Source organism: Ursus arctos, unplaced genomic scaffold (genome assembly GCF_023065955.2).
Source record: "Ursus arctos isolate Adak ecotype North America unplaced genomic scaffold, UrsArc2.0 scaffold_13, whole genome shotgun sequence".
Classification (NCBI taxonomy): domain Eukaryota; kingdom Metazoa; phylum Chordata; class Mammalia; order Carnivora; family Ursidae; genus Ursus; species Ursus arctos.
In genome coordinates this window covers 68,807,729-68,833,816 of record NW_026622797.1, presented here as the reverse complement: position 1 = coordinate 68,833,816, position 26,088 = coordinate 68,807,729, and the positions used below count along the sequence as shown (strand labels likewise).

Here is a 26,088-nt window from a genome sequence, read left to right as displayed (position 1 = left end):
TATCCCAAAGCAATTTTGCCTTTCACAATCAAAAGTATTTAATGTGTTAGCAATAAATGTGTACAATTTAGTAGTAGACCACATAGCTCTCTGGGCATGTGAAAAACAATGTTGTTTTGTAGGAACTATTATTCGATTTTAGTACAAACTCTCTCAGATGGCTACTTGTAAGGAAAATAGTATTTTCCTAGGTAAATTAGTATGGCATCTCTGGGGGTGAAAATTGCTTTACCATCATAGAATGTTTCATTGTTTGAGTGTTAAGATTTTATTTCTTTGTATATACAAGTTCTTGCAAGTGTTGGAGGCCTGTACACTTCTGTTGTGGTCAAGTACACAGACAACATCATGAAGGGCTTTTCTGCGGCAGCCGCCATTGTCCTTTCTACCATTGCTTCAGTGATGCTGTTTGGGTTACAGATAAGTATGTCTTCGTTTGTATTTTTAAGTTTTTAACATAGAAGAGCTTCCCACTTGATTCATTTAATCTGTTCTTAAATATGGCAGCTGGTCCTAGTGTTTACCAAAATTCCTTGTTTCGTTAGTTTATAGTTGTATGGGATGTGGTTCAGCAGTACTGACGTGGTCGCAGTGGTCCTAGAGCTCTATGCTGGGGGTGCTGGTTCTACTGAAGTGAGAGGGCTACTGATAAGCTCTTTTGTAGTCAGGACCTCCCCATCCCCCAGGTTTGAGATACAAGACAACTGAGTAGTTCTTACTTCTGGGTGAATATAGTGTGGTTAGGTATGCAGGGAAATGAATACAAGGACTTTATTTTAATTACATTGCTAAAAGGAATCATTCCCTAAACAAGGCTTTCTATGAGGAAAGAACAGAAAATTCCTAACTTTTGGGCTTTGGTTTTGAAGCAAAATCCAAATCTAAATTAAAGATATCTTTGTTTCATTTAATATGTAATTAATACAAATTTCATTACCATAGCTGGCATTCTGGCACCCTCACTATGCTAGTCCTTCTAATACATATTCCCTTAGCCTGCACGTAGCATTAAGTTGGCTTCTGAATTATTTGAGCAGTGATGTCGACTTAACATTTCATGCTGCCCTAACAGTCATTTTCTTTACTGATCAGTTATACCTCAGTCTGTTAAATAATGACATTAAGTAAGAGACCTGACCTATATTTATGTTTGATTTTAAAACTGACTCTGGTTATAAATACAAATAGAAGAATGCCAAGCCTGTAATCTTAAAAAACCATTTTATAGTATGGTTTAAGTCCTGCATGTACCATTTATTAGTGGTGCAGCCTTGGGGAAATTACTTAACCTGTGTCTTAGTTTCTTCATCTGCAAAATGGGACTAACAGTATCACCCATCTGCTAGGGTTGATTCAGGTGAATGCTCAGAATAGTGCCTAGCACACAGGAAGTCTTCTGTATGAGGCCAACCACTTACCATTTCAGTATCAGTATTTATAGGTCCTCTCTTAGATGTATTTCTTACCTGAATTGAGTGAACTTTTAATTGTAGTTCTGATCCTTCCTTAGCTCAACAAATCCTTATGCCTTTGCTCCTAAGGAATACTTGGGAGCAGTAAAAAATACTTTTGGTCAGTGTCCTTACTGATGGTCAAAGAAATTAATTAGAACATCTTAGCAGTCTTCTAGTTTTCTATTTAGATTTAATTTACTCCCCTTTTTTGAAGGCAAACCTAGTCTTCTCTAGTTAGGAGTGAACTAAAAATCACAGCTTGATGTCATTTCTGAGTGCTTTTTTTTTTTTTTTTAATAAAGCTAATGAGATTGTGATGTACTCTATATAGAATACAGTTCAGTTTTGAACAGAATATACAGTTTTGACACTGATTTTGACGTAAGTGTTTATGTATAAAATACCTACTTGTCAAGTTTGGACAAGCTGTAATTTCTTATGTCCTGATTTTCAGGATTAAGATTTACCAAAAAAAAAAAAAAAAAAAAGCTAACAGAAAATGGAATTGTACTCAGTAAATCACCACCTTATCTCTTATTCAGAAATCTTCACTAGTTTGAGTCATTGGTCATCTAACTTGGAATTCTGCTCAACTACCTTTTACTGTAAACTTCTACAGGTTTTAGTACCTTGGAAAAGCCACGTTCCACTGCTTTTCTTTAAATTAGCATATAGGGAAGTTGGTATGATCTTCAGCAGTGGTCCAGGACAGGCATACTTGTGTTCTTGAAAAGCACATAGTCAGTCCCTTGATTGTACCTTTTTGGCGGGGGGCTGGGGGTTGAGGGATGGGGAGCTAGAATTGATTATCTTTCTAAACCTTACCATCATAAAAATAGAACGCTTAGATTTATTTTCCATATTATCTAATGGTATAAACCTAAAATTGAAAGATTTCAGAATTTAAAATTGATTACTGTTATACAGTTATAAGGACACAAATACATATAAAGCTATTTTATTTTCTTCTTTTCAGCACTCACCTTTGCTCTGGGCACTCTTCTTGTATGTGTTTCTATATATCTCTATGGATTACCCAGACAAGACACTACATCCATCCAACAAGGAGAAACAGCTTCTAAAGAGAGAGTCGGTGGCGTGTGATTTCAGCCTCAAAAGAGATTCCTACCAAGACTAAACTATTTGCATTAAACTAGAGCCTTAAGTCAATCCCAGAAGGTAGCTTAAACAAAAAACAGTATGTTAACTGTGTCATAAGAATTAAGAAGAAAACTGAGTGAATTGCTACAAAGATTTAATGTGACCTGTTTTGGGTCAACCTGTTTTGCTTTAGAATGAAAGAATTTTATTATTGTACATATAATGTATATAAAAAGTATGGAGAGGTATGGTGTTAAAAAAAAATCATGTGAGGATACAATATTTAAGTAACAAGGTTTGGGACAAGGTTAAGGGTTAAAGTGCCAAAGCCATTTCTGTATGAACTGTTTTCTTGTTCAGGTACCAGGGGAGAAGGACAACCCCTCCTTGTTCTCCAATTCATGTACAGTATTTCATCCCAGCAGCAGTAAAGACCTAGCTCTTTTCTTACAAAGGAGAGGGAAAACCAAGATCGGCTAGTTCAGAAACAAACTGAATGTGTAACTTCTCAAACTGAATCTATTTCACAATGCAGACAATGACTTCTGGGTGGTGAACGAGTACTCCTGTAAGTGCTGTATTTGTGCCAGTCATTGTCTGGATTCATGTGTCTTTGCAGTTAGATGATCTACTTTTCTTCAAAAAATATTTCTAATGTCACTTTTGTACTTTTTTTTATAAAGTATGTTTAAAACTATTGGGCTGTCAATAATTTGTGAAATTTCAGTGTTTTTAAAAAATTTTCTATAATGTTAATGGGAAAATTCAGCAATAAACTTTATTTATATGAAACCTATGATCATTTTGGTATTGTGATTATAACCATTAAGATAATGCAAAACGTAAAAAAACCCCAAAACATTAAATTTTTCATTTTTTCTATGTTGGAATTTTAGGGTTCTTTGGTTGCATATAAAACAACTCTTGGCTAGCCTTCAGCAAAAACAAGAGTTTATAAGGACTACAGTCAAGGCAGTGGGGCTCTAGGTTGTAGGAGATAATGTACAGTCTTTTCAGGGAGCTGCTTTTGGAAAGACTGGGCTCTGTCACTGTCCCTGTGTCATTTCACTCAAGATTCAAATACCGAGGCAGCTACCACAGATCTGGGAAGGGAAACATTTCTCCAAACAAGTGGAGAAGGCTACAGGACATGAAAAACATGTCCCAACTGTACATTTTTATTCCATGGCTGGTTTGTGCTAAGGAAATAATAACAAGACTTTAAATAAAAATTAGTAATCTGGAAGCTAATGTATTTAAAATTGAGACTGCATGGATGAGTCTTTTCTAGGACTAAGAAGGTGTACCATACTTGCCAATATACAACTATGTTCATTCAACTAGAGAAGCTTTGGTTTATGCTAATATGCTTCTCTATTTGTAAAAGTAGATTGTCACCAATATTCAGAAGACTTCCAGTAACAACATTTAGAATAAATGATAGCAGTCTGAATGGAAATAACTGGCAGATGAGGATAGCCGTACTGACTGAACAGACTGCATCCTACTTACGTTACCTGAACAAATCAAATCACACAAAATATCCTTGACCAATATAGAGGTACATGAAAGAAATAGTTTAAGAAACTCCATTTCAAATTATGCTTTAAGGGACTAATTTTTATAAAAAAGTTCCCAGTAAAATATGTATACAAGTAACTCCTTGTTACTCAGATCTGTTCAGTCCCTAGCTCATGCAGAAGAGTTACCTGTACAGACCAACGACAGACAAGCATGAGATCTGCTCTCTGGGAGTGGCTGTCAGCTGTATAGGTAAAAAGGCTTAATTCTGGTCTCCCCAAATTGATTCAGAACTAGCCAGTATTATAAGAAAATTGAAATTGCTTTTATCAGTTTTATCTGAGGCAAACATGAGATAATCTCTGTTATAAGAACAGTTTCTGGAAGAATGATGCTGTGAAAACCTCAAGCTGGAGCTTACAGTCTAATCTTTTATCCCCCTTAGGACCGCAGTGAATTTTAGAAGATTTGAGTTAGTTTTATAAAACTCTATTTAGTACTTACTGACCAGGAAGGAACTCAAATGATTTTTTTTTTAGATAAAGATTTAATAAGTTGATAAATCACTTAGGCTTACCAAAATATTGATTCTGATACAGAATAACAGTTTAAATTCTAAACAAGGCATATGAGAATAGATTAACTAGAATTCACTCAGTATTTAGAAAGCTATTTTAATTAGAAATTACATCCTACATACAGGTGTTATTCCAAGAAGTTTCATTCCATTGGCTAGGACAGAACGCACAGCTCTGAAAAGATGAAGTCTGGCCTATGAAATAAAACAAAGAATGATTAAATGTTCAATTCAACAACAGGCTAACTATAAGTGAATAAAGAACATTTTTAAAAGTAATTCTTTCTTCCAATTTAAAGTAGGAACAGTATCTCAGAGTGCGCCAGTGTTTGCTGTCGGCAAGGGAAGACAAATGCCTAGCATCCCTTATGACTGGTAGCCAAGAGCTGGGGAGTGGGAGTGACGGTATCATGTTACCCGAAGTATAGCTTCAGATAAGGGGAACTCCTCACTTGAACACTTGACGTAGGAAGAGTGTTTCATAGTCCAGTACTGGGAAATACATAAACACTGACTGTAACAGTCCAATTCTAATTACCACCTGAGTCCATAAGTACACTACTGTAGCCGAACCACAAGATGCTATTTTAGGAACATTCACAAGACTGACTCAGTAACATTAATCGGAGGATGTAGAGATTACATAGAAAACACTTAACATACCCCAGCCACTTCGGGAGGGCTGTCTTTTATAAGCAGTGTCTTGTGTGCCATAGCTGCAAGATGACTGAATCGGGAAGAAAGAAAGAAATGATGAAGACCAGTAGTAATTTCCTGTTGTAACACACAAGCTTGGTATCTTACTCCCTCAACTTAAGGAAATCGAAAGCCCAGAGCCAGTAAAGGATGTGTGTAACACTGGAAGTTGAGACTTGAATTCACTGCTTTTCTGTAACAGGAAAAGTAAAACACGTTAAACTAAAACTTTAGATTTTGATCGTAATACCTTAAGTTCTTAAGGTTATGATTTCACTGCTTGACAAAGGGGATTCCTTTCTAAAAATTAGTTTTTCTCATTTAGGCATCTTTTAGGATGAAAGATACAACATGACCTGGATATTGCCCCTCTGTACGGTGAGGAGGTGGGGTAAAGACTAGGTATGGGTCCACTGCACACACACTGGCCACTCTTCTCTAAAGTATCTTTTCTGTTTAGGTAGAGCAGCAAACAGAACAATATGCCAGAGAAATGATGCTTCTGACATTCATTTCAATGACTGACATTTAATTAGACTTTTTGGCTTCTTTATTTCTCTATGACTAGGTAGAATTTAAAGGAAAAAAATTTATTTAAATCTGGGGAAGACAGCTAAAAAGGATAATCAAGAAAACAGTACCAATAAATCTGATTTCAGTAAATCTTGAGTAAAAACAAGTATTTCCTTTCTTAAATAGATTTATGGAAAGATACAATTGATCTAGAAGATACTCAACTTCTATTCAGAGTTTCTGAAACGTGCTACTAAGAAATTCCTTTAAACTGATTTGCCTTCCAATTCATCCTCTGCCCTTTAGCTGACTGATTTTTCTATGTCTCTGTTTAAAGTCTTTTTATGGACTCCACTGCCCTGAAAATAAGCTGAAATGCCCTAATACAGGCAGAAGAGCTTTTATACACTCATTTCTCACCCTTCCCAGGACCATGCTTGTAGTTCCATCAACGCGCTATGTTCTTGCTCAACCGTGGGCTTTCTCTTCCTTTTCTGCCACCTTGCTTCTCCTGATTAATATCGACTCCTCTTCTCCAAGAAGCCCTCTCTCGTCCAGCAAGGCTGGGCTGAATGCCGTAACACTGTCTCTTACGTCCACTCTATCCGAGCACATATGTGCTGTTAATTAACTACCTGTGACGAAGCTGTTGGTTCTTATAGCACACTGAATGAATAAATGAACATTAACTGCTGCTTTGCAAAGATGAAGCAAGAATTTCTGTAACTTAAGGCATCTCACTTTTTAGGCCAGGAGGTTTGTTTATAACAAAACTTTAGAAGAAAGAAAGGTCCTTTGTCAGATCACATCTCCAATGTCTTTAATATCTGAAAACAGCAAGGTTATAAAGTACCTTAGAGTTAGAAGGTAACTGACAATGTGCCTGGGTTGAAGGTCCTGAGAAGATCTATAAAGCACCTCGTCGAACCTAAAAGAAATGTGACAGGAGCAGCTGGCAAGGGAAGGCTGCACATATTACACTAAGCTGTTAAGATCTTGGATGTAAGGTTGACTGGACATCATTAAGAGTAGAAGGTATAGGGGCACCTGGGTGGCTCAGTCAGCTGAGCATCTGACTCTTGGGTTTCGGCTCAGGTCATGATCTTGGGGTCATGAGATTGAGCCCTGTGTCAGGTTCTGAGCCCAGGGTGAAGCCTGCTTAAGTTTCTCTCTCTCTCCCCCTCTGCCTCTGCAACTACGCATGCTCTTGCTCTCTCTAAAAAAAGAGTAGAAGGTATATGAAAAAAGACCTTGTGTGCATTTGAAGGTAAAGGCACATTTTTCTTTCTTACAAATTCCCTGATGGCAGGTACTTTCTAAATCATTTTGATATCCCTTACGCCTAGCCCAGAACAAGGACTCAGGCTGTTAAATTGAATGTAAAAAGCCTATGGCCATATTTAAGAATATAATCTAGCCTTCGATGCCAAGAAAACCAGGTTGGCTTTTATTTTCTAACAAAAATTGGTCAAATGTAAGAAAACTGACTCCTCTGATCCCACGAAAGAGCCACTGACCACTGTGTGGCAATCAGAGAAAACTACCTTGTTAACTACCCACATCCTTTGCAGAGACTAGTATCTCCTGACAAGCAGGGCTACGAGAGCTCAAAGCGTGGTCTCTTGCCTAGTGTCAGGGCGTCAAGTAGGTGTTTGAGACTGTGCCCGGAAACCACGAGGCAGGGTTCACAGAAGCTGCACACAGGCGGAAGTTTTCCTTCACTTGGCAAACAGAGTGAGGAGAAGATGATCTTTCCCAAAACTAAACATTTATGCTTTTACACCAGGCTTTCCATTCTCACGCCATGACCTGGAGGATGTCAGGCACCTGTACTGATTCAGGAGTGGTATTTTTAAGCCCCAAGGACTGACCTTAACTGTGTCTTCTACTGTCTGCCCTCAAAGGGCAGGTCAACACTTTGGCCAGACCTTCAGGAAAGTGCTGTCTGGAGGCAGGGGGGCAAGAGCTAGCTACTGGTTTGTTCACCCCAGGGTCAGCAAACCATCAACAGTCATTTCACTAAGCAGGTCCAGACTCAATAGTACCAGAAAACTATACCTGAGAAGATGCTGGAGAATGGAAACAGACTGTGGCTCTTGTAAACAAGCAGTGTTGAAGTCATTTAGATAACCACATCCAAAAGTCTCCTCCAAACTGTTATCAAAAGTTTAAAAGCAACAAAGGATTAAACAAGTCATCCAAGGACACATCATTGCAAGTTGTCACAATACCTCAATTTTTCCTAACTCTGTTTCTTCCTCTGAAAAGAATAATGAATAATGGCAGCATTATTCTGAGTACTAAATAAGGTAATATACATAAAAGCACTTCTCAGATGCTCATTAAATATTTTAAAAACCAAACCTAACAGGTGGTCCACTGTACTTCTAACTAGTTTTGGATATGAGATACTGGAGAAGCCCAGCAAACAGGACCTTTGATCTTAGGAGAACATCAGCCCACCCCCACCCCAGGAAGGCCAGAGGGGCTCAGCGTTTCCCGGCAGACGCCCCTCACCTGTGGAGGCGGGCGTGTGTGTACTGCAGGAAGACTCCTGTGTCCCCACGACTCTGGAAAACACGATCCCAGCTGAACTGATAGTCAGATAAGAGTAAACCTTTGAAGTCCTAGAATGACAAGAGTACATTTTTAGCGCTGGGGTTTGTTCTAATACCAAACAAAAGGGTCTCACAGGAGGCAGTCTTAACAGACCTGAATAATGAGTGCAGCGAGCCCGACCCTCTCTGCAGTCTCCTGTGGGTTCTCCAGTTCTCTGGTAGCTGGAACAGACAAAGGCAGCTATCTTTAACTTACATGAACAGAATCAAGGATTCTGAAAAAATATGCCAAAAATGTACGTTGCCAGTAAGAAGAACAAACAGGTTCACAGTGGGCAATTTACTTTCCAAATTTGGGCTAATTTACCTTGGATAAAGACATTCCCCTGCCTACGTTAAAAGGAAAGAAACACAAATTCACATTTCTCATAAACAGCCCTTATGATACTTTTCCAAGGTTGAACAAAGACATGAGTACTTGTGACCTGTTTCCTATTACATAACACGGGAATGTCACATAACCACTCCAACAGTGGAATGACAACGCTAAAGCTGTCCATGAAAAGAGGCCTAGGGTCATATCAATTCAGATTACTGAACTGAATGACACCAAGCAGCAAGTCTAAAACCTCTGGCACCTCTAATTAGTGTGAGCTATTTCTGACAAGGTTAGTGAAAGTGAAGAGAGGGATGGTCAAAATAAATCGTACTGCACAAAAGTCCCGCAAAACATCCAAGTGGCATGTAAGTTATGACTGTAACAACAATAAAGTGAATTCACTCTTAACAGAAGCCATGTTCTGTAGCATCCTTGATTGAATCTCATTTAGAACATCTTCCAGAAAAGTAACATTTCCTCTTCGAGTCTTCATTCCCTGCACCACTCCAAAGGGCACATGCTGGCACCTGAAATGGAAGAGAACAGAACGGATGATCAAAGTGCCTAATACCCTTTTAGAGAGTAGTCTGAATTTCAACTCTCATAGAGGGCCTTTTCAAAATTAATCAACTGAAACAGGATGTGATTTGTTATATGCCACAAAAGATGTTAAACACACAGCTTCATTTTACAGAGATAACCACTAAGCTGTGATTAAATTACTAGTTGCCTTTGTGAAAAAAGGGAGGGATCAAGAATTTTGGAAATCAAGCCAGTGAGAGCAGATGTCTAATAAAGACACATTATTAAATGTTTATAAGTTAGAAATGAATATAACCAAGACATAAATTAATGTAAAAAACAAATCTGCTTCTACACTAACACCCTGAAATAAAGAAGTGAAATTTGAATGACGACCTTTAACAACTTGGTATATTTTGGGACTTGGCTGACCTAACAAACCCTTAATGATCTAGAGCAGACAGTTACGAACCATGCAGACATTACCTTTCTGCCCAGTCATATCCCATGATCTGCAGCATTTGGAACACTTGCTGAAAATGCTTTTTTTGCCCTTTATCTGTCTTGGGGAAAAAATGTATTTAAAATAACAGTGATAAGTTAACCTACAAAAATAGGTGAGGCGTAAATCAAAATATTTGAGTTTTGACACACCAGAGTCATTGCCAACTGATGTATTTTAAATAAGTACACAAAGAAGATGCCAATAGAAGGTCTAAGCTGAGTGCACTACAAGAGAAGAAAGCCGTAGCACTCGACTGAGTCAGGAGGAAATATGAACTTTAATCTCAGTATACTATTTCAATTCTTTCTCCTTCAGCTATCATGACCTTTATCTCCAAGAAGGATGAAGCTCAGCTCTAATAAGATATTTAATGGCAACTTTCTTTTCTTAGGGGAAAGGGAGAGGCACATGGAGAGGAAGAAAAGGGAAGAGACCAGAATAACCCTTAGCAATAAGAGGAACAAACTACTGATGCACACAACAGCTTGGGTGGATCTCAAAAGTATTCATTATGCTGAGTGAAGAAAGCCAATCTCAAAAGATTACCTACTGTGATCCATTTATATAACATTTTCAAAGTGACAACACTGTAGTGATGGAGAACAGAGCAATGGTTGCCAGGGGTTAGGGTAGGGGGTAAATGATTACTAAGTGGTTGCCAAGAGGGTGTTTGCTGCACCATGGAACTGTTGTCTATTCTGAATGTTATGACGGTTACATGATCTACACATGATACAATTTCCCAACCCCTGCCTCCCAACATATCTAGGCCCACACACAAGTACATGTAAAAACTGGTGGAATTTCTCTCTCTCTTTTTTTTTTTTTAAGATTTTATTTTAGAGAGAGAGAGAGAGCAGGAGCAGGGAGGGGCAGAGGGGGAGGGGGTGGGAGAGAAGTGGCGGAGTCTGATATGGGGCTCAATCTCAGGACCCTGAGATCATGACCTGAGCCAAAATCAAGAGTCAGACACTTAACTGACTGAGCCATCCAGGTGCCCTGAAATTGGTGGAATTTAACTAAGGTCTTTAACAATGTCAGTTTCCTGGCACAAAGTACTATGGTTATGTAAGATACTATCTTTGGGGAAGGCTAGGTGAAGGGTCCATGGAAACTCTGTACTATTTTAAAACTTGTGATTCTTAAAGATTTAAAATAAAAAGTTATTTTTTAAAAAGTGCATTATGGGAACCTATACATATTCATTTCACATAACCATTTTCCTGATCTGGGTAATTTTTTTTTTTATTATGAAGCAATGTGAATGTTTTCACTTTTAAAGAGTTTTGTTTTTCTTTTAACATAGCGGTTTCTATCTTAAATAAACTTAACACTGAATTCCTTTTATATTTTGACAAAATTATTTTTCCATAGTTTTCAACATGATGTATAATTTCTATCTTTGTAGTTTTCATGAGGTAGAGATAACTTTTTTATTGTGATTACCTACCACATAAATCATTGTATCAAAATTATACTTGTCCATTCGATCTATAGCAGCTGCAAGATCTCTGAAAAAAAAATGGCCATAGATTAAGAGTTACTAAGCAGATCTGGGTAAAAATTTGTTTTACCTATTTAATAGTAATGAGGCTTTTCTAATTAAGAAGTCCTATTATCCCACAGCCTAGAGTATATTACCCATGATTATATAATCCCAACTCCACACTTTGATATAAAATAATAGTAATAAAAATAGCTTTGGGAAAAGCAATAATAATAAAAGTACTGTGGAAAGATTAAAAAAAAAACCAAAATAAATAAACATAAGCTCTGGGAAAAGTAGTAGTATTAGGCAGAGTGTCTGTAGGTAAATACTTAATGATTCGTTAATTAAGCCTCTACTGGAAAGAATCACCTAAGTGTCACTTTTCTGCAGTACACTTTCTTAAAGAACATATTCAAAACTCAGGTGATGTGGCAGCTACCCCGGTATCTTTTAGCTACTCTTCTATTAGTACTATCGAGGACTTTCAAAATCTTCAATCAGTCACAAGCAACACCTTCTAAAGCACTGTAAAAGACCATAAAGTCCTTTGACAAAAAGTCAACTCTTCTTTCTCTAAGTAAGACTCAGTTTGCATCTAGTATGAATTAATGAAAAACAAACCATAAACTACGAAATTTCAAGTTGAAATTATGAGAGTATTGAAATTTAAAATTAAAGCTATTTTTGGTTAACAATATACGACACTGGGAAGATTTCTAAAGTTCCTAGATCTTTTGAAATGTTGAGGATCAACAAAATGTCTAGCCCCCACCTCGTGATCTTGATATAGAGCATGCATTTGCAACAGAGGCAAAAGCCGGCTCTTAAGGAACAACAAAATCTTACTCTTTTTTTTTTTTAAGATTTTTTTATTTTGAGAAAGCAGGGGTGTGCACGCAAGCAGGAGGGTAGGGGATGCGGGTGGGCAGAAGGATTGGGGGAGAGAGTCTTAAGCAGATTCCGCACTGAGTGTGGAGCCAATGCAGGGCTCGATCTCATGACCCTGAGATCACGACCTGAGCCAAAAACAAAAGTCAGATGCTTAACTGACTGTGCCACCCACACGCCCCCAAATCTTACTCTTTTTATGTATAAAGCACATACATGCATACAATACATACAAATGTACAGGATATCTGTGATATTAAAATTTCATGAGGTGGGGAAGTAGGAAAAATTGGCAAAAAGGCTCCAGAGAGCAGGGCTACAATGAAAAAAAAAAAAAAAAAGGCTGTGAAACACAAGATTATCCCCCAGATGAAGTCACAAATATAGACCCCTATTGGAGTTTTGGTTTGGGCCAAGGACAAAACAAAGAGAAGCCTTTTGATCCAATGAAATATAAAAGGAGAATGTTAACAAAAAGCTCTAGGTTGAGTTTGTAGAACTTGAGTTTGAAAGCAGGAAGGAATCCAAGGTTATTTAGTTCAGGCCTCTTATTTCAAAGTAGGGATTCACGGCCCAAGGAGGGTAAGTGGTAGTTGTGGTCTCAGAACAAAACTCTAGGTCTCCAGCCTCACCCTGCGCTCTTGTTAGAGAAAAGTGCAGGAGAATACTGACAACTCCTTTAATTCACATCCATATATAGATGTATTCTATAAGGAACCCACTGAAAGGGCAGAAACTAAAGTTAGAGGTGAAAAATCAAACATTTCAACAAGCGGCAAAAAACACAATTATTCTCCCAAAGAGAAAAGACAAAGTATACGCATTAAGGTAAATACACAGAAAAATCCAGACCTAATGAATGTTAGCCCAAGAAAGATAACCAAATCAGGAAAGCTATAATCATTAGGACATGGAGTATCTGATGTGCATGGAAACATTTCCTATAGCCACTGCTTAAGGGTTTCTCTAGGTAATCTGTCCAGCAGTAATTGGTTGGCACAAAATATTTTTCTACTATTATTTTTTAACCTAGAAAAAGAAATGTACTTCTTACATACAGAGGTTCTTCTGACTTCCTAACTCCAATTGTATGGAATTGATAAAGGGAAATGCCAAAAAGTAACAGAAAGCAAGGGATCAATTTTCTAAGGCACAGGAGGAGAATCAGATGGTTGTATAAAGCTGTTGGAACAAATGATGGTAGTTAACAAGAACAGTAAATATCATTTCTTTAACTATGCTATAAAAGTGGGTTTATGATCCAAGATAAAACTCCAGCCTGGAAGACACCAGAGCCTTTTGCCAACACAGCCTGAGTATGGCCGTGTTGGCTTGTGTGCCTTTTTTATGGTCCCCTCTTCTTCTTCCTATTGGCTTTGTCCCAGATATAAGTGCTTGATAATCCAGTTTTTACTGATTAACAGAGACTATTCCTTTCCACAGGGGTCAGTCATGGAGAAAGAAGAAGAAGAAGAAGAAGAAAAAAAAAGGCAAGATGGCTTACTTCTCCCTTGGCCTATTTTACCGCAGTTAGAATGAGGACTGACACTTATATGCACGTAAGATGGTCTTGACAGAGTGAGGACACCACTGAGCCACTATGACCACTTTCTAGTATACATTTCCTGCCAGTGTGCAATTGGAAAATATTTATAGTTAATTATGAGGTGCCTCACTTTTACAGTTTGTAGAACAATGTATTCAGCTGTGGAAATCCTATAATGTTTAACTAACTGTAAATAGTTTTTTCACATTTCTGATGATATCAAAACTTTCCAGGAACTATAACTGGCAATAAACAGAAACCCAATTTATTTTGAAGTGATGACGGCAAGAGATTTAGAAACTAGGATTTAATAACAGCTTTGAGGATAAAATGATTGTTTTAACACTGGTCCTACAACAAAGAACATGAAGTCATGTGCATTCTGATGTTGACCTTCATATTAGATACAAACCTAGTTGCATAGAGAGAAGTCCCATCGCTTCGCATTACAGTACAAACTGAGGAGGGGTCACCGTTCCCAGAAAGATCCACTACAGCTGTTCCTTTTCTAAAAATACAAAAAGGTAACTGAAGAAACATAATAAATTAAGACCTTTAAAAGAACAGTATCTATAACATCACCTTTAGCAAACCAGAAGCTACTTTCTATTACTTGTAACAATAAGCAGTATAACCAACAATAAAAAAAAACAAGAAGGAATCTAACCATGAATCTATTAAGAGTGGGTAAGTATGATGTAATTAATATTTGGTTATCCTATCTTTCTAAACTCTGTAGCTCTGGATAAGGTACTTAGTTAAGTCTTTAACATACCCAGTTGAAAAATGAGATTTCAACTGTAGTTTAACCATGAAACATATTCTTCCAATGCAAATTATAGTATTCAATATTGGGCTAATTTTTGACATGCCAAAAAAATACTCGAGTATTAAACCACGGAATTTTGTTATTGTCTTCCCTGTCTTATCAAAAAGTAGAATCTGTATATGGCAATCTAAGAATCTGCCTACGGACATTACTAAGCATGTTATGAACCACATTCTCCGTGTCTTCCTCATAAAGATGATGAGAGAAAGTACTCTTTGGTACTATGAAAACTGGCACTTCTAAGCAACTGGTTTGCTTCTGTATTACAGATGCTTGGGCTCCTATGACTGGTACTACTTCTGTTTGGCTGACAGGAAGGTCAAAGATAAATTAGAAATCTGCCTTAAGTAAGGGAACAGCATCCCAGTACGTGTAATACAACATGCCATTATCATTCCCGATTCTGTATTAGTTTTTCTGCCTCTGCTTCCTGATTTCCTCATTTTACTCTTTCAAAAGTTTGTATTGTACCTATTTACGTAAGGTGCCTTAAATACATTCTGAACAGGATATGGTTTTTTAAAAAGGCAGGGTTGAGTAAGAAGATGCAATTTCTATTTCCTTTTCTCAGTTATATCATTATCAGCTTGTGTGACAGTAGGTCAGTCACTTGTACTTTCTGTGCTTCAGTTTCTGCATATGTGAAGAGCAGGTAACAACTCTTCTTCCAGCCTTACCAGGATTTTGTCATGGGCAGCAGAAGACTGTATGTAGAAAAGTACTTTGAACAGGAAAAAGCACTATAAAATGCCAGGAAGGCTGCACACCACATTCTGTTGTCCTGAGACTATACCAATACCCATTTTTCACAGAAGAAATAACCTTACTAAAGAAAAGTAACCCAACCATACACTGTTTTCTGTAGGAGTCCTTTACTGTCCAGCAACTTTAAGACTTCTTGAGATTTTTCACGATAAAATGACTCTCCGGAGTATTCATCAAAGTGTACTCCTAGACGCTAAAAGGGTTCAGAAACAAAAGAAAGTTACTTAAATGTCCTATTATCTTGCCCTCAGACAAGACAGGATACTCTATAGTCTGTCACACAGATGGGGAAAATAAGAACAAGTCACTCTTTCGCATCAAACCTTCTGATAACTCCTCCCACACCAGTCAAGTCCTCACAATAGTACTGTGCTGTCTGATACGGCAGTTGCTAGGCCCACGTGGCTATTCAAATTAAATAAAATTGAAAATTTAATCTCTTAACACTACTCATGCTTCAAGTGCTCGACAGCCACCTGAGGTTAGTGGCTGGACAGCACGTCACCGAACATCTTTAGCACAGCAAGAAGCTAGACGGGACCACCCTGGACAATGTCCCCTATTAGGCCCCACCCTACAACCTCTTCACGTTCCTCTCCTTCTGCTCTTCTTCCTGCGTCCTTACTCCAGCCGCATGGGTTTCTTTGACAAAACTCTTTTCATTCAACCCACAGACAGCATACTCCATCTTCCCTCCCCTGCCTCATTTTTCTTCATAGCATCATTACCACCTAACAGACTGTATATGTTCTTGTTGAATTCCCATGGTCTTTAATTTGGTTAATTCTCTGTGCCCATGCTGGACTGTAAAGTCCATGACAGAAGGACTCATATTTCTTTTATTCACTGTTGTTTTCCCACCCCTTAAATGTTTATCAAATGAACAAATTTATATGTATCACATACAGGCCTAAGGAAGTGAAAGGAGAAAAAAACGATTAAGAAAAAGTGAAGGAGGGGCGCCTGGGTGGCACAGCGGTTAAGTGCCTGCCTTCAGCTCAGGGCGTGATCCCAGCGTTATGGGATCGAGCCCCACATCAGGCTCCTCCGCTGGGAGCCTGCTTCTTCCTCTCCCACTCCCCCTGCTTGTGTTCCCTCTCTCGCTGGCTGTCTCTCTCTCTGTCGAATAAATAAATAAAATCTTTAAAAAAAAAAAAAAAAGTGAAGGAATGAAAAGAGAGAAAAGAGAAGCCAGACTGAAACAAATACCAGAATGCCAGCTGATATTTGCCTGTGAAGTTCATAGGATTTTTTCGAAGCTCCAACTTCCAGCTCAAAGAATACTATTTGAGTCCTAATTTTCAACTGAATTTCAAATCTAAGTTTTAAAACACGAGCTTTAGAAGCAAGTTCACAGGGCACCTGGCTGGCTCAGTCAGCAGGGCATATGGCTTTTGATCTCAGGGTCATGAGTTCAAGCCCCATGTTGGGCATGGAGCCCATTTTAAAAAAAAGAAGCAACTTCACTACTTGGTAGTACCGTCAAGAGCTGCAACCCATCACAGGAGAGCAGGAGAGTAGGTGGGCACCTTGTAAATCCGCACATATTCTCCTACGCTGAGGTCCCGAAATTTCTGCCACAGTGCAAGTGCTTGCGTGTCACCCAGTTCTAATCGCTGGAAGAACTCATGTGCTGATTTTGCAATATTTTTATCATCTGTTGCTTCTTTATTAACTTGTACATAAACCTAAAAGCACAACAGTACATTAAATGAAGTACATTAGTCACTGTTACCTTTAATGGAAGAAAACAAAACACAATTCTGATAATTTTCATTTAAAGGTTAGCCCATTGCCCTCATCAGAGTAAAACCTTTTTTTCCCCTCTTTTTTTTGCCATGGGCCCTTATTGAACCCTATAGACCCCTTCTCAATATGTATCTAAATGCGTAAAGTAAAACACATATGCTTATAAAGGAAATAATACATTGAAATAGTTATCCAATTATTATTTTTTTAAAGTGTGATATTGTAATGGAAGAAAATGCTAAATTTCTGATAAAGGTTAGGGAAAATGTGTAATTTTTTACTTCCCTTCCAAATTCACAGACTCTTAGGTTAAGAATGCCTGGGTTAGATTAAGCTAGCATTTTTTTTTTTTTTTTTAACAAAAAGGCAAATTATTACCGCTGCAACTTCTCTGAGAAAAGATCAAAGAAAGTAGAATGGCTCAATTTGGCTAAGACAAGGCCAAAGATTGATGTGGCAGTTGTTTTAAGAAAGATTTTTAAAACTGTTCTCTAAATCTGCAAAAGACTAGGAAAATAGCTGATCTAGGAAGACCTTTGGATAGTTGGCTTACTTACACTCCCACTTAGGCTCCTGAGAACTGTGGGGACCACTTACTTCTGGAGTGTTTTTGCATCATCTATCTTGGCTGGTTTAGTTCTGCCCCACCCAGTGACAGCAATGGAGCTGGATTGCTTAGTAAGGGTTCTTCCATTTCTATGACTCTATGTTCACAGTTTAGTTAATAGTACTCCAGTCTCCAAAATGCAAGATTAATAAATGATACTGAAACATCAACTTTGCACCTCAAGTAGTACTGAAGTTACGCATATAAAGATTTTACTTCTAGGGGCATCTGGGTGGCTCAGTCGGTTAGGGTCCAAGTCTTAATTTCAACTCAGGTGGTGGTCTCAGGGTTGTGAGATGGAGCCCTGTGTTGGGCTCTGCGCTGGGTGTGGAGCCTACTTAGGATTGTCTCTCTCCCTCCCTTTCCCTCTCTCTTTCCCTCTCAAAAAAAAGATTTTACTTCACTTACAGGATGAAACATGAATGATAAATTTACTCTCCTCATATTTTTTCCAGAAAGCTATGAAAGTAGCATAAAAGTAATAAAAATCAGCAAATAAATTACCAAAGAAATATGAGGAATCTAAACTGTTATAGTAATATCATCAAAATATCAATGGCAGATAAAGTGATTTTACTGCTGGAGAGTAAGTACACTGGGACAACTGTAATGTGGCTTATACCCACTAGATACCACCAAACAAAAGGAACAGGGCATTAAACATTTCTGTCAAGGTCAAAATGCCTTACCTTTCATAGATGGTTTGTGTTAGTTACTGGAATGGCAGAATTAAATGAATAAATATTCCCCCCAAAAGTTAAAGCTACCTAATTTTTTTTTCCTCTTTAAAGCACATTGTGCAGAAAAGAGTTAATATAGCAGACCAGAGACTGCTATCCTCAAAATGTCCTGTTCGCAAGGTTAGCCCTTGGCTGGCATCTGGGATCTTGGATTTGGGAAATGTTCCCACCAACCTAATTGATAGGAGTGGGTCACTATGCTTAAGTTATGAAAACAATAGAGTTTATGCTATTTTGGAACATGCTAAGCAGAGGGTGCCTACGTGATCAAACTCCAAAAGAAACTTTGGGCATGGAGCATCTGATGAGCTTCCCTGGCAGACAACATTTCATGTATACTGTTCCAGTTTGTTGCAGGAAGACCTGCGTGTATCCTGTGTGACTCCACTAGGAAAAGACTCTTGGATGCTTAGACCTGGTTTCCAACAGACTTCACCACATATGCCTTTCCCTTTACTGATGTTGCTTTGCATCCTTCTGCTGTAATGAATCATAGCTGTGAGCACAACTATACGTGGAATCCTATGAGTCCTCTTAATGAGTTACCAAACTTGGTGGTGACCTTAGAAGACCAGGCACACATATCATAGAAAATTAATCTCCATGTGCTCCTATGAAATAAGTCCAGAATAAGTTAGCAACAGAAGATGATGATATACATAGGTCTCTAAATGATTTGTGGTTCAAAATCTCTTTCACACACACCCCCATCACACACTCATGTTCACACCATTTATAAGCAAACATACACAAAATATCCTTGTTTTCAGAAAAGGCTTTTTTTTTTTTTTAAATCTAGGACTCCAAACTCAGATAGCCAACATTTAAAAATCTAATATGCATGTGAACTACTGATAAGAGGATTTTTAGAAAAAACTTCACCAGAATCTTTTCCCTTCCTTAAAACTTAAAATAGAGATAATTAAAAAAAAATAAACAAAACTAAACCCAAGAATCTTGGCATTTCAGCAATTTGTAGTTATAAACCAAACATTACTGAAAATCAACTGGCACTATTAAGCAGAACAAGAGAAGAGCCTTAATTAGCACTTAACAATCTGCCTGTAAATGCACAATATAAAACTATAATTATTAACATTCATCACCATTTTAGAAAAGAAATGCATTTTCCTTCACAAAATAAATACTATGTACTTCTGAAATTATAGACAGTTTTAAATTTAGTCACCACAAACTTTTAATGCTTAGAAAGTATGCATTAAAAAAAAGTATGCATTTTGAAGACAGCTTCCTTTTGAGGCTAGATCTAGACACAAAAGGAATAAAAAGGAAATTTTAAATTTGGGTTTAATAATAAGAATGTCGCTTAAGCAAAATGTTCTTGAGGATGGAAATAATTTTTCTTTTAGTTACCAGAATGCAAAAGTGAGCTATATTTCCATTATGGAATAAACTAAGTGTTTAAGACTTTAAAAGGAATATTAACTTTTTCACTATTTCTAGATGATGGTATTCCCAAAAGGCACATGACATTTTATTTCTAGTTTAACTGATTAAGATAATTACAGTCAGCTCTTAAGATGATCTGTCCATACGTAAACAAAGAAGTGCAAAAAATGAAAGTAGTATGTAATGCCCTCTTACTCTCTTAAATTTGATTCTAGAATACCGTTAGCAACACAGACACAGTTTAATTCTTTGGTACAGGGCTCTAACCCCAACACTGGTTATTTTTGTCTTTAAATGGAGAATAACTGCTAAGAATGGTTAGCATTACTTAGACACTAAAGACACTGTTAACTATATATTTGTCTTCTATCATAAAATGCATTTAATTTTGATTTCATTTTTTAGAAAAAACAATGAATTCATGATTATAATTCAAACAAGCAAGCTCATTGTTAGTTTAACGTTGTTTCTTGATCAGAAATTTCTTATAGAACTGCTGGTTGAGATGGATTTCTAATGTTAAACTAAACATTAAAGAAATTCAAACAAATTAATAGTTATAATTTAAAAGATCAATATACCAGTTAATAATAAAATCTAAACTTGCTAGATAAAAAACTTGAAAAGTGATTATCAAGTTTCTCTTCATTGGTATGTCATTACCAGCATATAAAGGCATTTTAGTCTATTCATCTTCTTTCAATATTTGTAATCTCCCATTTTTATTCTTTGTTTATAATAATATCCATGATATCTTATTCCTTTATTCAAGGGTGATAAGGATTAACTTCTATATATTAGGTAATAGTACACAGTGTTACACATTTCTCATGCTAAAAAAATTTTTTTTGCACACTTCAACGGGGTGTGATAATTACTGAACTATTAACATGTACTCTGGCCTTACTCAGTATTCCCATCTTTGTTCTAAGAACACTCAGAGGACAATGGACACTGTAGTAACCCTCAGAAGTGTAGGGTTTAGGGAGAAAGGCTAGTAGCTTTGGAGAAGATGGTCAAGAGCAATGGTAAAGCAGAAAAGCTGCCAGGAGAGAGGAAAAGAGAATTGCTTAGATTGAGGAGGGGATAGGGAAACATTCCCAGGAAAAACAAAAGTTGGGCAGTCGCTGGGGTGGCAGCGGGACCTCTGAGGGAAATCGTTTGCAGTATTCCCACACAGGGAGGCTGATCTCTAGGCCTAAGGAACTGGGCCACAGCAAGGATCTCCCAGGTTAGGTTGGTCATACAAGCAGAGCTGTGTGCCTCCAGGTCATTATGTAGGCTTGCATACTGGGCATATCAGTCAAGACCAGTGTGGACTGAAGCAAAGGAAAGGCCTCCATGCCCATCCTGAGATGCACATTAGAGCCTGGAGAACTCTGTGATTTGGGAGATGAGAAATCCTTAACAGTGACTTAAGTTGACTCTTAAAACCACTCTCAAAAGTATGGCTGGGTTCAGATTTAATTAGGCTTATAATTTAAGAGCTATTTCTTGCATGTAAGTGTTATAATGAGTAAAATACACCCCAAACTAACAACCACTTTCTCTGGAGAAAAGTAACATGACCTAAATAAAGAACTCTTGAATTCACGTCTTTATAAAATAAAAATTTTTAACTGCATAAATAATCCCCTATGTGTCTAGAATTGATTTAGTCTTGAATTATTTTAAGTTTGTGAAATTTTTTTTGAGAATCTAAAGCTAGGAAAAACATGGTCTCTTGAGGAATAGATACTATTCCACATTTAAACAATGAGAGCAAGTAAATATTATCACTCGTGAATTTGGTGTTTTGATTTTGCCCTATTTTCTACTTGACCCTCCCCCCCCTTTTTTGCTACTGATATAGGGAAACTCGGGGTCAAACCGCTAATATACTGCTATCTAGCAATATACTATCCTCTGACTTTCTATGTCCTTTCATTAAATGCCCATCACTGTAATTACCTCAAATCATTTTACAAAGGGGAAGGGTGAAAATAATAAATACTTTTGAGGTCATTATGAACTTAAGAGAAAATTTATACTATTGTATTAATATATCATGTTACCTTTATAAGTGCCAGTGGTAGGATACAGTGTTAATGCATGCTTTATTGGTATAATATTTATCTCTATGAGAGGCTGCTCATATTTTGGAGGCATTTCTATGATTATCAAAATTCTTATTAATAAGCATTATGCAATGAGTCAAGTTCTAAAAACTTCTGTAGCCAAAAAAAAAAAAGAGACTGGATTATACATTCTTAAAACAGTGTTAGATGTTATTACAGTCCATTCAAGTATGGTTTTGTTTTTGTTTTTGAGAGAGACAGAGAGAGGGAGAGGCAGAGGGAGAATCTTAAGCAGGCTCCATGCCCAGCACGGAGCCTGATGTGGAGCTAGATCTCACAACCCTGAGGTCACAACCTGAGCTGAAATCAAGAGTTGGATGCTTAACCAACTGAGCCACCCAGGTGCCCTGAGGTCCATTTTAGTTTAAACCTAGGAGGAACCCTGAGAAATTACTTTAAAAAATTATCATTAAAACAAGTAAAAAAGTAAATGATGACATCCACATACTCAGGATTTAGATTTAACACTTGTTAACTTTTTACCATAAGAAAATTTTTTTTGAAAGTGGAAAGGCTTTTTGATACATGTTTCAAAGCTTATTATGTATGTTTTCCTTGAACCAATACTGTGAATTCTAAACAGCAAATATGTTAGTTATTTAACTTATAAGCTAATTCACGGGGAATAAACTATTATAAAACCACTTCCTCCGTTTCATGACAATAAATCAGAACTAAATAAAAGGTTTTAAATGCTGACCAACAAAAGTTCCAAGTCCACACATAATACAGCCAGACATCATGGGTAAAAAATGACTATAGGTACATAGAAAAACCAGTACTGAAACAAAGCACAAAAATGGAATGCAGCAGAGAAATGACTGCAGGTGTTAAATATTTTCATCACAGAAAAAGAAATACTAAAAACTAACCTATAATTTTTACATACAAAAACTGAGAAACCCAAATTGGGCAGGGGGTACTGATCGTGGTGCCAATCAGAAGGAGGTAGGGCACAAACTGCCACCGGATGGCTGAAGCCAAATTCAGAACAGGTGCGATGGAAGGGTGAAACTGCGACAAGTAAACTACCAACTGTGTTCCTGGTACAGCAATTTGAGGATGAAAAAAGGAAAATGTCATGTAAGTAATTACAACCAATGGAAATGAAGGGCCAGAAAGGCATTCTGTAATGCCAGTGGAGGGCAGGGCAGTGCAGTGAGCACTTGGGAACCAGACTGCCCACGCCAGAATCCTGGGTCTGGCCCTTGGGTTCTTCATCAGTATACTGCATGATGAAGTTAGATTCTGAAGAATGGTAACTAGTGTATCCTACAATAGTTAGTTCTTTCCTGAAGCTATACAGTAGGATTTATATTACACAACTTAATGATTATAGCTTGAAGTCCAGAATTGTGATGCCACCGGGTTTGTTTTTTTCAACATTCCTTTGGCTATTTGGGGTCTCTTCTGGTTCTATACAAATTTTAGGATTATCTGTTCCAGTTCTGTGAAAAAAGCTGATGGTATTTTGATAGGGATTGCACTAAATGTGTAGACTGCTGTAGGTACTACAGATATTTTCACAGTATTTGTTCTTCCAATCCATGAACATGGAACGTTTTTCCATTTCTTTGTGTCTTCCTCAGTTTCTTTCATGAGTATTCTATAGTTTTCTGAGTACAGATCCTTTGCCTCTTTGGTTAGATTTATTCCTAGGTATCTAATGGTTTTGGGTGCAATTGTAAATAGCGTCCTTAATTTCTCTTTCTTCTGTCTCATTGTTGGTATATAGAAATGCAACTGATTTCTGTGCATTGATTTTATATCCTGCCACTTTGCTGAATTCCTATTATGAGTTCTAGCAATTTTGGGGTGGAGTCTTTTGGGTTTTCCACATAAAGTGTCATGTCATCTGCAACGAGTGAAAGTCTGACTTCTTCTTTGCCGATTTGGATGCCTTCTATTTCTTTTTGTTGTCTGATTGATGCTAGGACTTCTAGTACTATGTTGAACAGCAGTGGTGATAGTGGACATCCCTGCCATGTTCCTGACCTTAGGGGAAAAGCTCTCAGTTCTTCACCATTGAGAATGATATTTGTTGTGTGTTTTTCACAGATGGCTTTTATGATATTGAGGTATGTACCCTCTATCCCTACACTATGAAAAGTTTAAGTGGGAGACAGAGAAAGGGACAAAAAGAACCATAAGATCAAATTCATTCAAAATTTAACACAGGCATGGTGTTTGGGGCTGGCAATAAAAGATTAGGAAAACATGCTCCTTCCTCTCAAAAAGCTTACAACTAACTACAATTTGACAAGGGAAAAACCCGGGATCCAACCAAAGTACAGGTTTTCTTTTAGGAACAGGCTAAAATCATTTATTAATATGTGCCTAAAGCTAAAAAATAAAAAAAATTTAAAAAATTAAAAAAATTCCTCATTTATGCTACACGTTTTTGTTGAAAGTAATCCACAATGACAACTATTATTTTAAAATGAAAACTGGGTCTGCAAAAATTAGCACAAAGATAAAAAAACCTGGAGGCTGCCACTTTAGGCTCTGCATTTTTTTCTGTCCTGCCAAGGAAGGAGGAAGAGAGCCAGTTGGCGCCCTACTGGATTTCTATCTTATATTACAAACAGCAAGGTGGGTGTATTTGACTTACTCTCTTTTGTTTATAAATGCTGCTTCCCTATGAAGTTTTAGACAAAGAACATTTAATGAAACCAATGCCACTGTTCCTCGAGGTTTCAGTTATTCACAGACGTACCCCTGCCCTTGTTCCTTCCTTTCGTCCACCCATCAATTAACAACCTCTGTATAGATATGCAATCTCCCACTTTTTGAGGCTCAAAAGCCTGAAGATTTGTGGTACACTGAATAGAAAGAAACATACATTTAAGTTTCTATGGAATTTGAGAACAGACTTTACTAAAATATTTAAAATATTATGAGCAACAAAGACTATTTTCGGGATTAAATAAAACCTTTGAGGTGGGGTGGGAGATAGGAACTTCATATGAAGTTGTACTCTAAATTCTTAAAAATGTTCTCCTAATGACATAAGATCTTCGAGGGAGGTGTTTGTACTTTCTGTGGCACGGGTGTCTTTGTGGGCCTGGAGCTGAAGAAAGGCTCACTAAGCTTGTGTTAAAAAAAAAATACTTGCCATTATTCCAAGTTTTAAAAAATAATACAATAAAAATTCCAGGCACTAAGGTGGCACGTTTTACTTAAAGACAACCATAAAGAATTACTAATTCTGAAACTCTTGCCTATGAACAAAACTCAATGAAAAAGAGAAAAAAAAATCTTTTGGTTAATATTCTAAATCAAAATGTAGGCATTTAAAGTGCAGTGCAGGCCTGGACTCAGGAGGAAATTACAAACCCTTAAAGGTCTTTAAGAATTACAATGTGATTTTTGTTAAATTTAACTACAAAGCCCCAGGACAAAAATCACTTATCAAAAAGGAAAATGATGAAGCATTCTTGGTAGCGTTGGCCAGAGAAGTAAAGCATTATTTTGCTAAGTGCTCTTCCTCACACACAGGTATAACAGCTTTAGTCGATCCCTAGAACGACACCAACACAGCTGATGTTGTATCAGTGTTTCTTCTTGTGAGGCCCAGAAGCCGCAGAGATAACAAGCAGGATGATGAAAAGGAAACACATCCCTGGAGATTAACTGGACAGGAAGACCTTTACTAATGAACTCCAGGAAAAACTGAGGACAGAGAATCAAAGTACCCAAGGACTAAATGAGGCAGAAAAGGAAGGAGTTCACACTGGGCAAAAGCCAGGAAAAGGAGGCAACAAGAAAGGAAAAAAGCACACATACATTCAGAGAAACACATGTATCTTCCCCCACAGAACAAGAGGAAAAAAGTATATAATCATGTTTTTCAAGTCTAAAAGAATTATAGTTATTGCCATGAAGACAGCTGCAGTTACATAGCAACCGACAAAAAAAAATTAGAGAAATTTCTTTGTTGAATCTGTTATCTTATGTGTTTATTCTAAGACAACTCTATACCTAGAGAAATACTGTCCCAAATCAACTAAAACAGAAATATAAGAAAACATGGATATGAAAACGAAAAGAACTCCCTAGTAAACTAAAAGCAACATTTTCAATTGTTTTGGTTCCTTGTTTTAAGGAATATTTTTAAAACCT

At 37.3% G+C, this 26,088-nt stretch overlaps 2 protein-coding genes across 8 annotated transcripts in view; one reads left to right on the top strand and one right to left on the bottom strand.

Moving 5' to 3' along the window:
• SLC35A1 (solute carrier family 35 member A1) overlaps nt 1–3,351 on the top strand; it is a 32,602-nt gene extending 29,251 nt beyond the window's left edge. The window contains exons 7-8 of the mRNA XM_026511839.4: nt 290–424; nt 2,431–3,351. Of these exons, the coding sequence (XP_026367624.2) occupies nt 290–424; nt 2,431–2,558 (263 nt within the window). The 3' untranslated portion in view covers nt 2,559–3,351. The remainder of the gene's footprint in view (nt 1–289; nt 425–2,430) is intronic.
• A 1,252-nt stretch (nt 3,352–4,603) lies between these two features.
• RARS2 (arginyl-tRNA synthetase 2, mitochondrial) overlaps nt 4,604–26,088 on the bottom strand; it is a 56,103-nt gene continuing 34,618 nt past the window's right edge. For 3 of the 7 annotated variants that reach the window (XM_026511836.4, XM_044388892.3, XM_044388890.3), the window contains 12 exons: nt 16,873–17,031; nt 15,430–15,536; nt 14,162–14,257; nt 11,277–11,337; nt 9,808–9,884; nt 9,202–9,326; nt 8,575–8,642; nt 8,380–8,489; nt 7,921–8,016; nt 6,716–6,790; nt 5,317–5,380; nt 4,604–4,848 (listed from right to left, as the gene is read on the bottom strand). In XM_026511836.4, coding sequence (XP_026367621.1) covers nt 4,762–4,848; nt 5,317–5,380; nt 6,716–6,790; nt 7,921–8,016; nt 8,380–8,489; nt 8,575–8,642; nt 9,202–9,326; nt 9,808–9,884; nt 11,277–11,337; nt 14,162–14,257; nt 15,430–15,536; nt 16,873–17,031 — 1,125 coding nt within the window. In that variant the 3' untranslated portion in view covers nt 4,604–4,761. The remainder of the gene's footprint in view (nt 4,849–5,316; nt 5,381–6,715; nt 6,791–7,920; nt 8,017–8,379; nt 8,490–8,574; nt 8,643–9,201; nt 9,327–9,807; nt 9,885–11,276; nt 11,338–14,161; nt 14,258–15,429; nt 15,537–16,872; nt 17,032–26,088) is intronic. The other 4 variants (XM_044388891.3, XM_048225959.2, XM_048225956.2 and 1 more) reach the window with 2 other exon arrangements.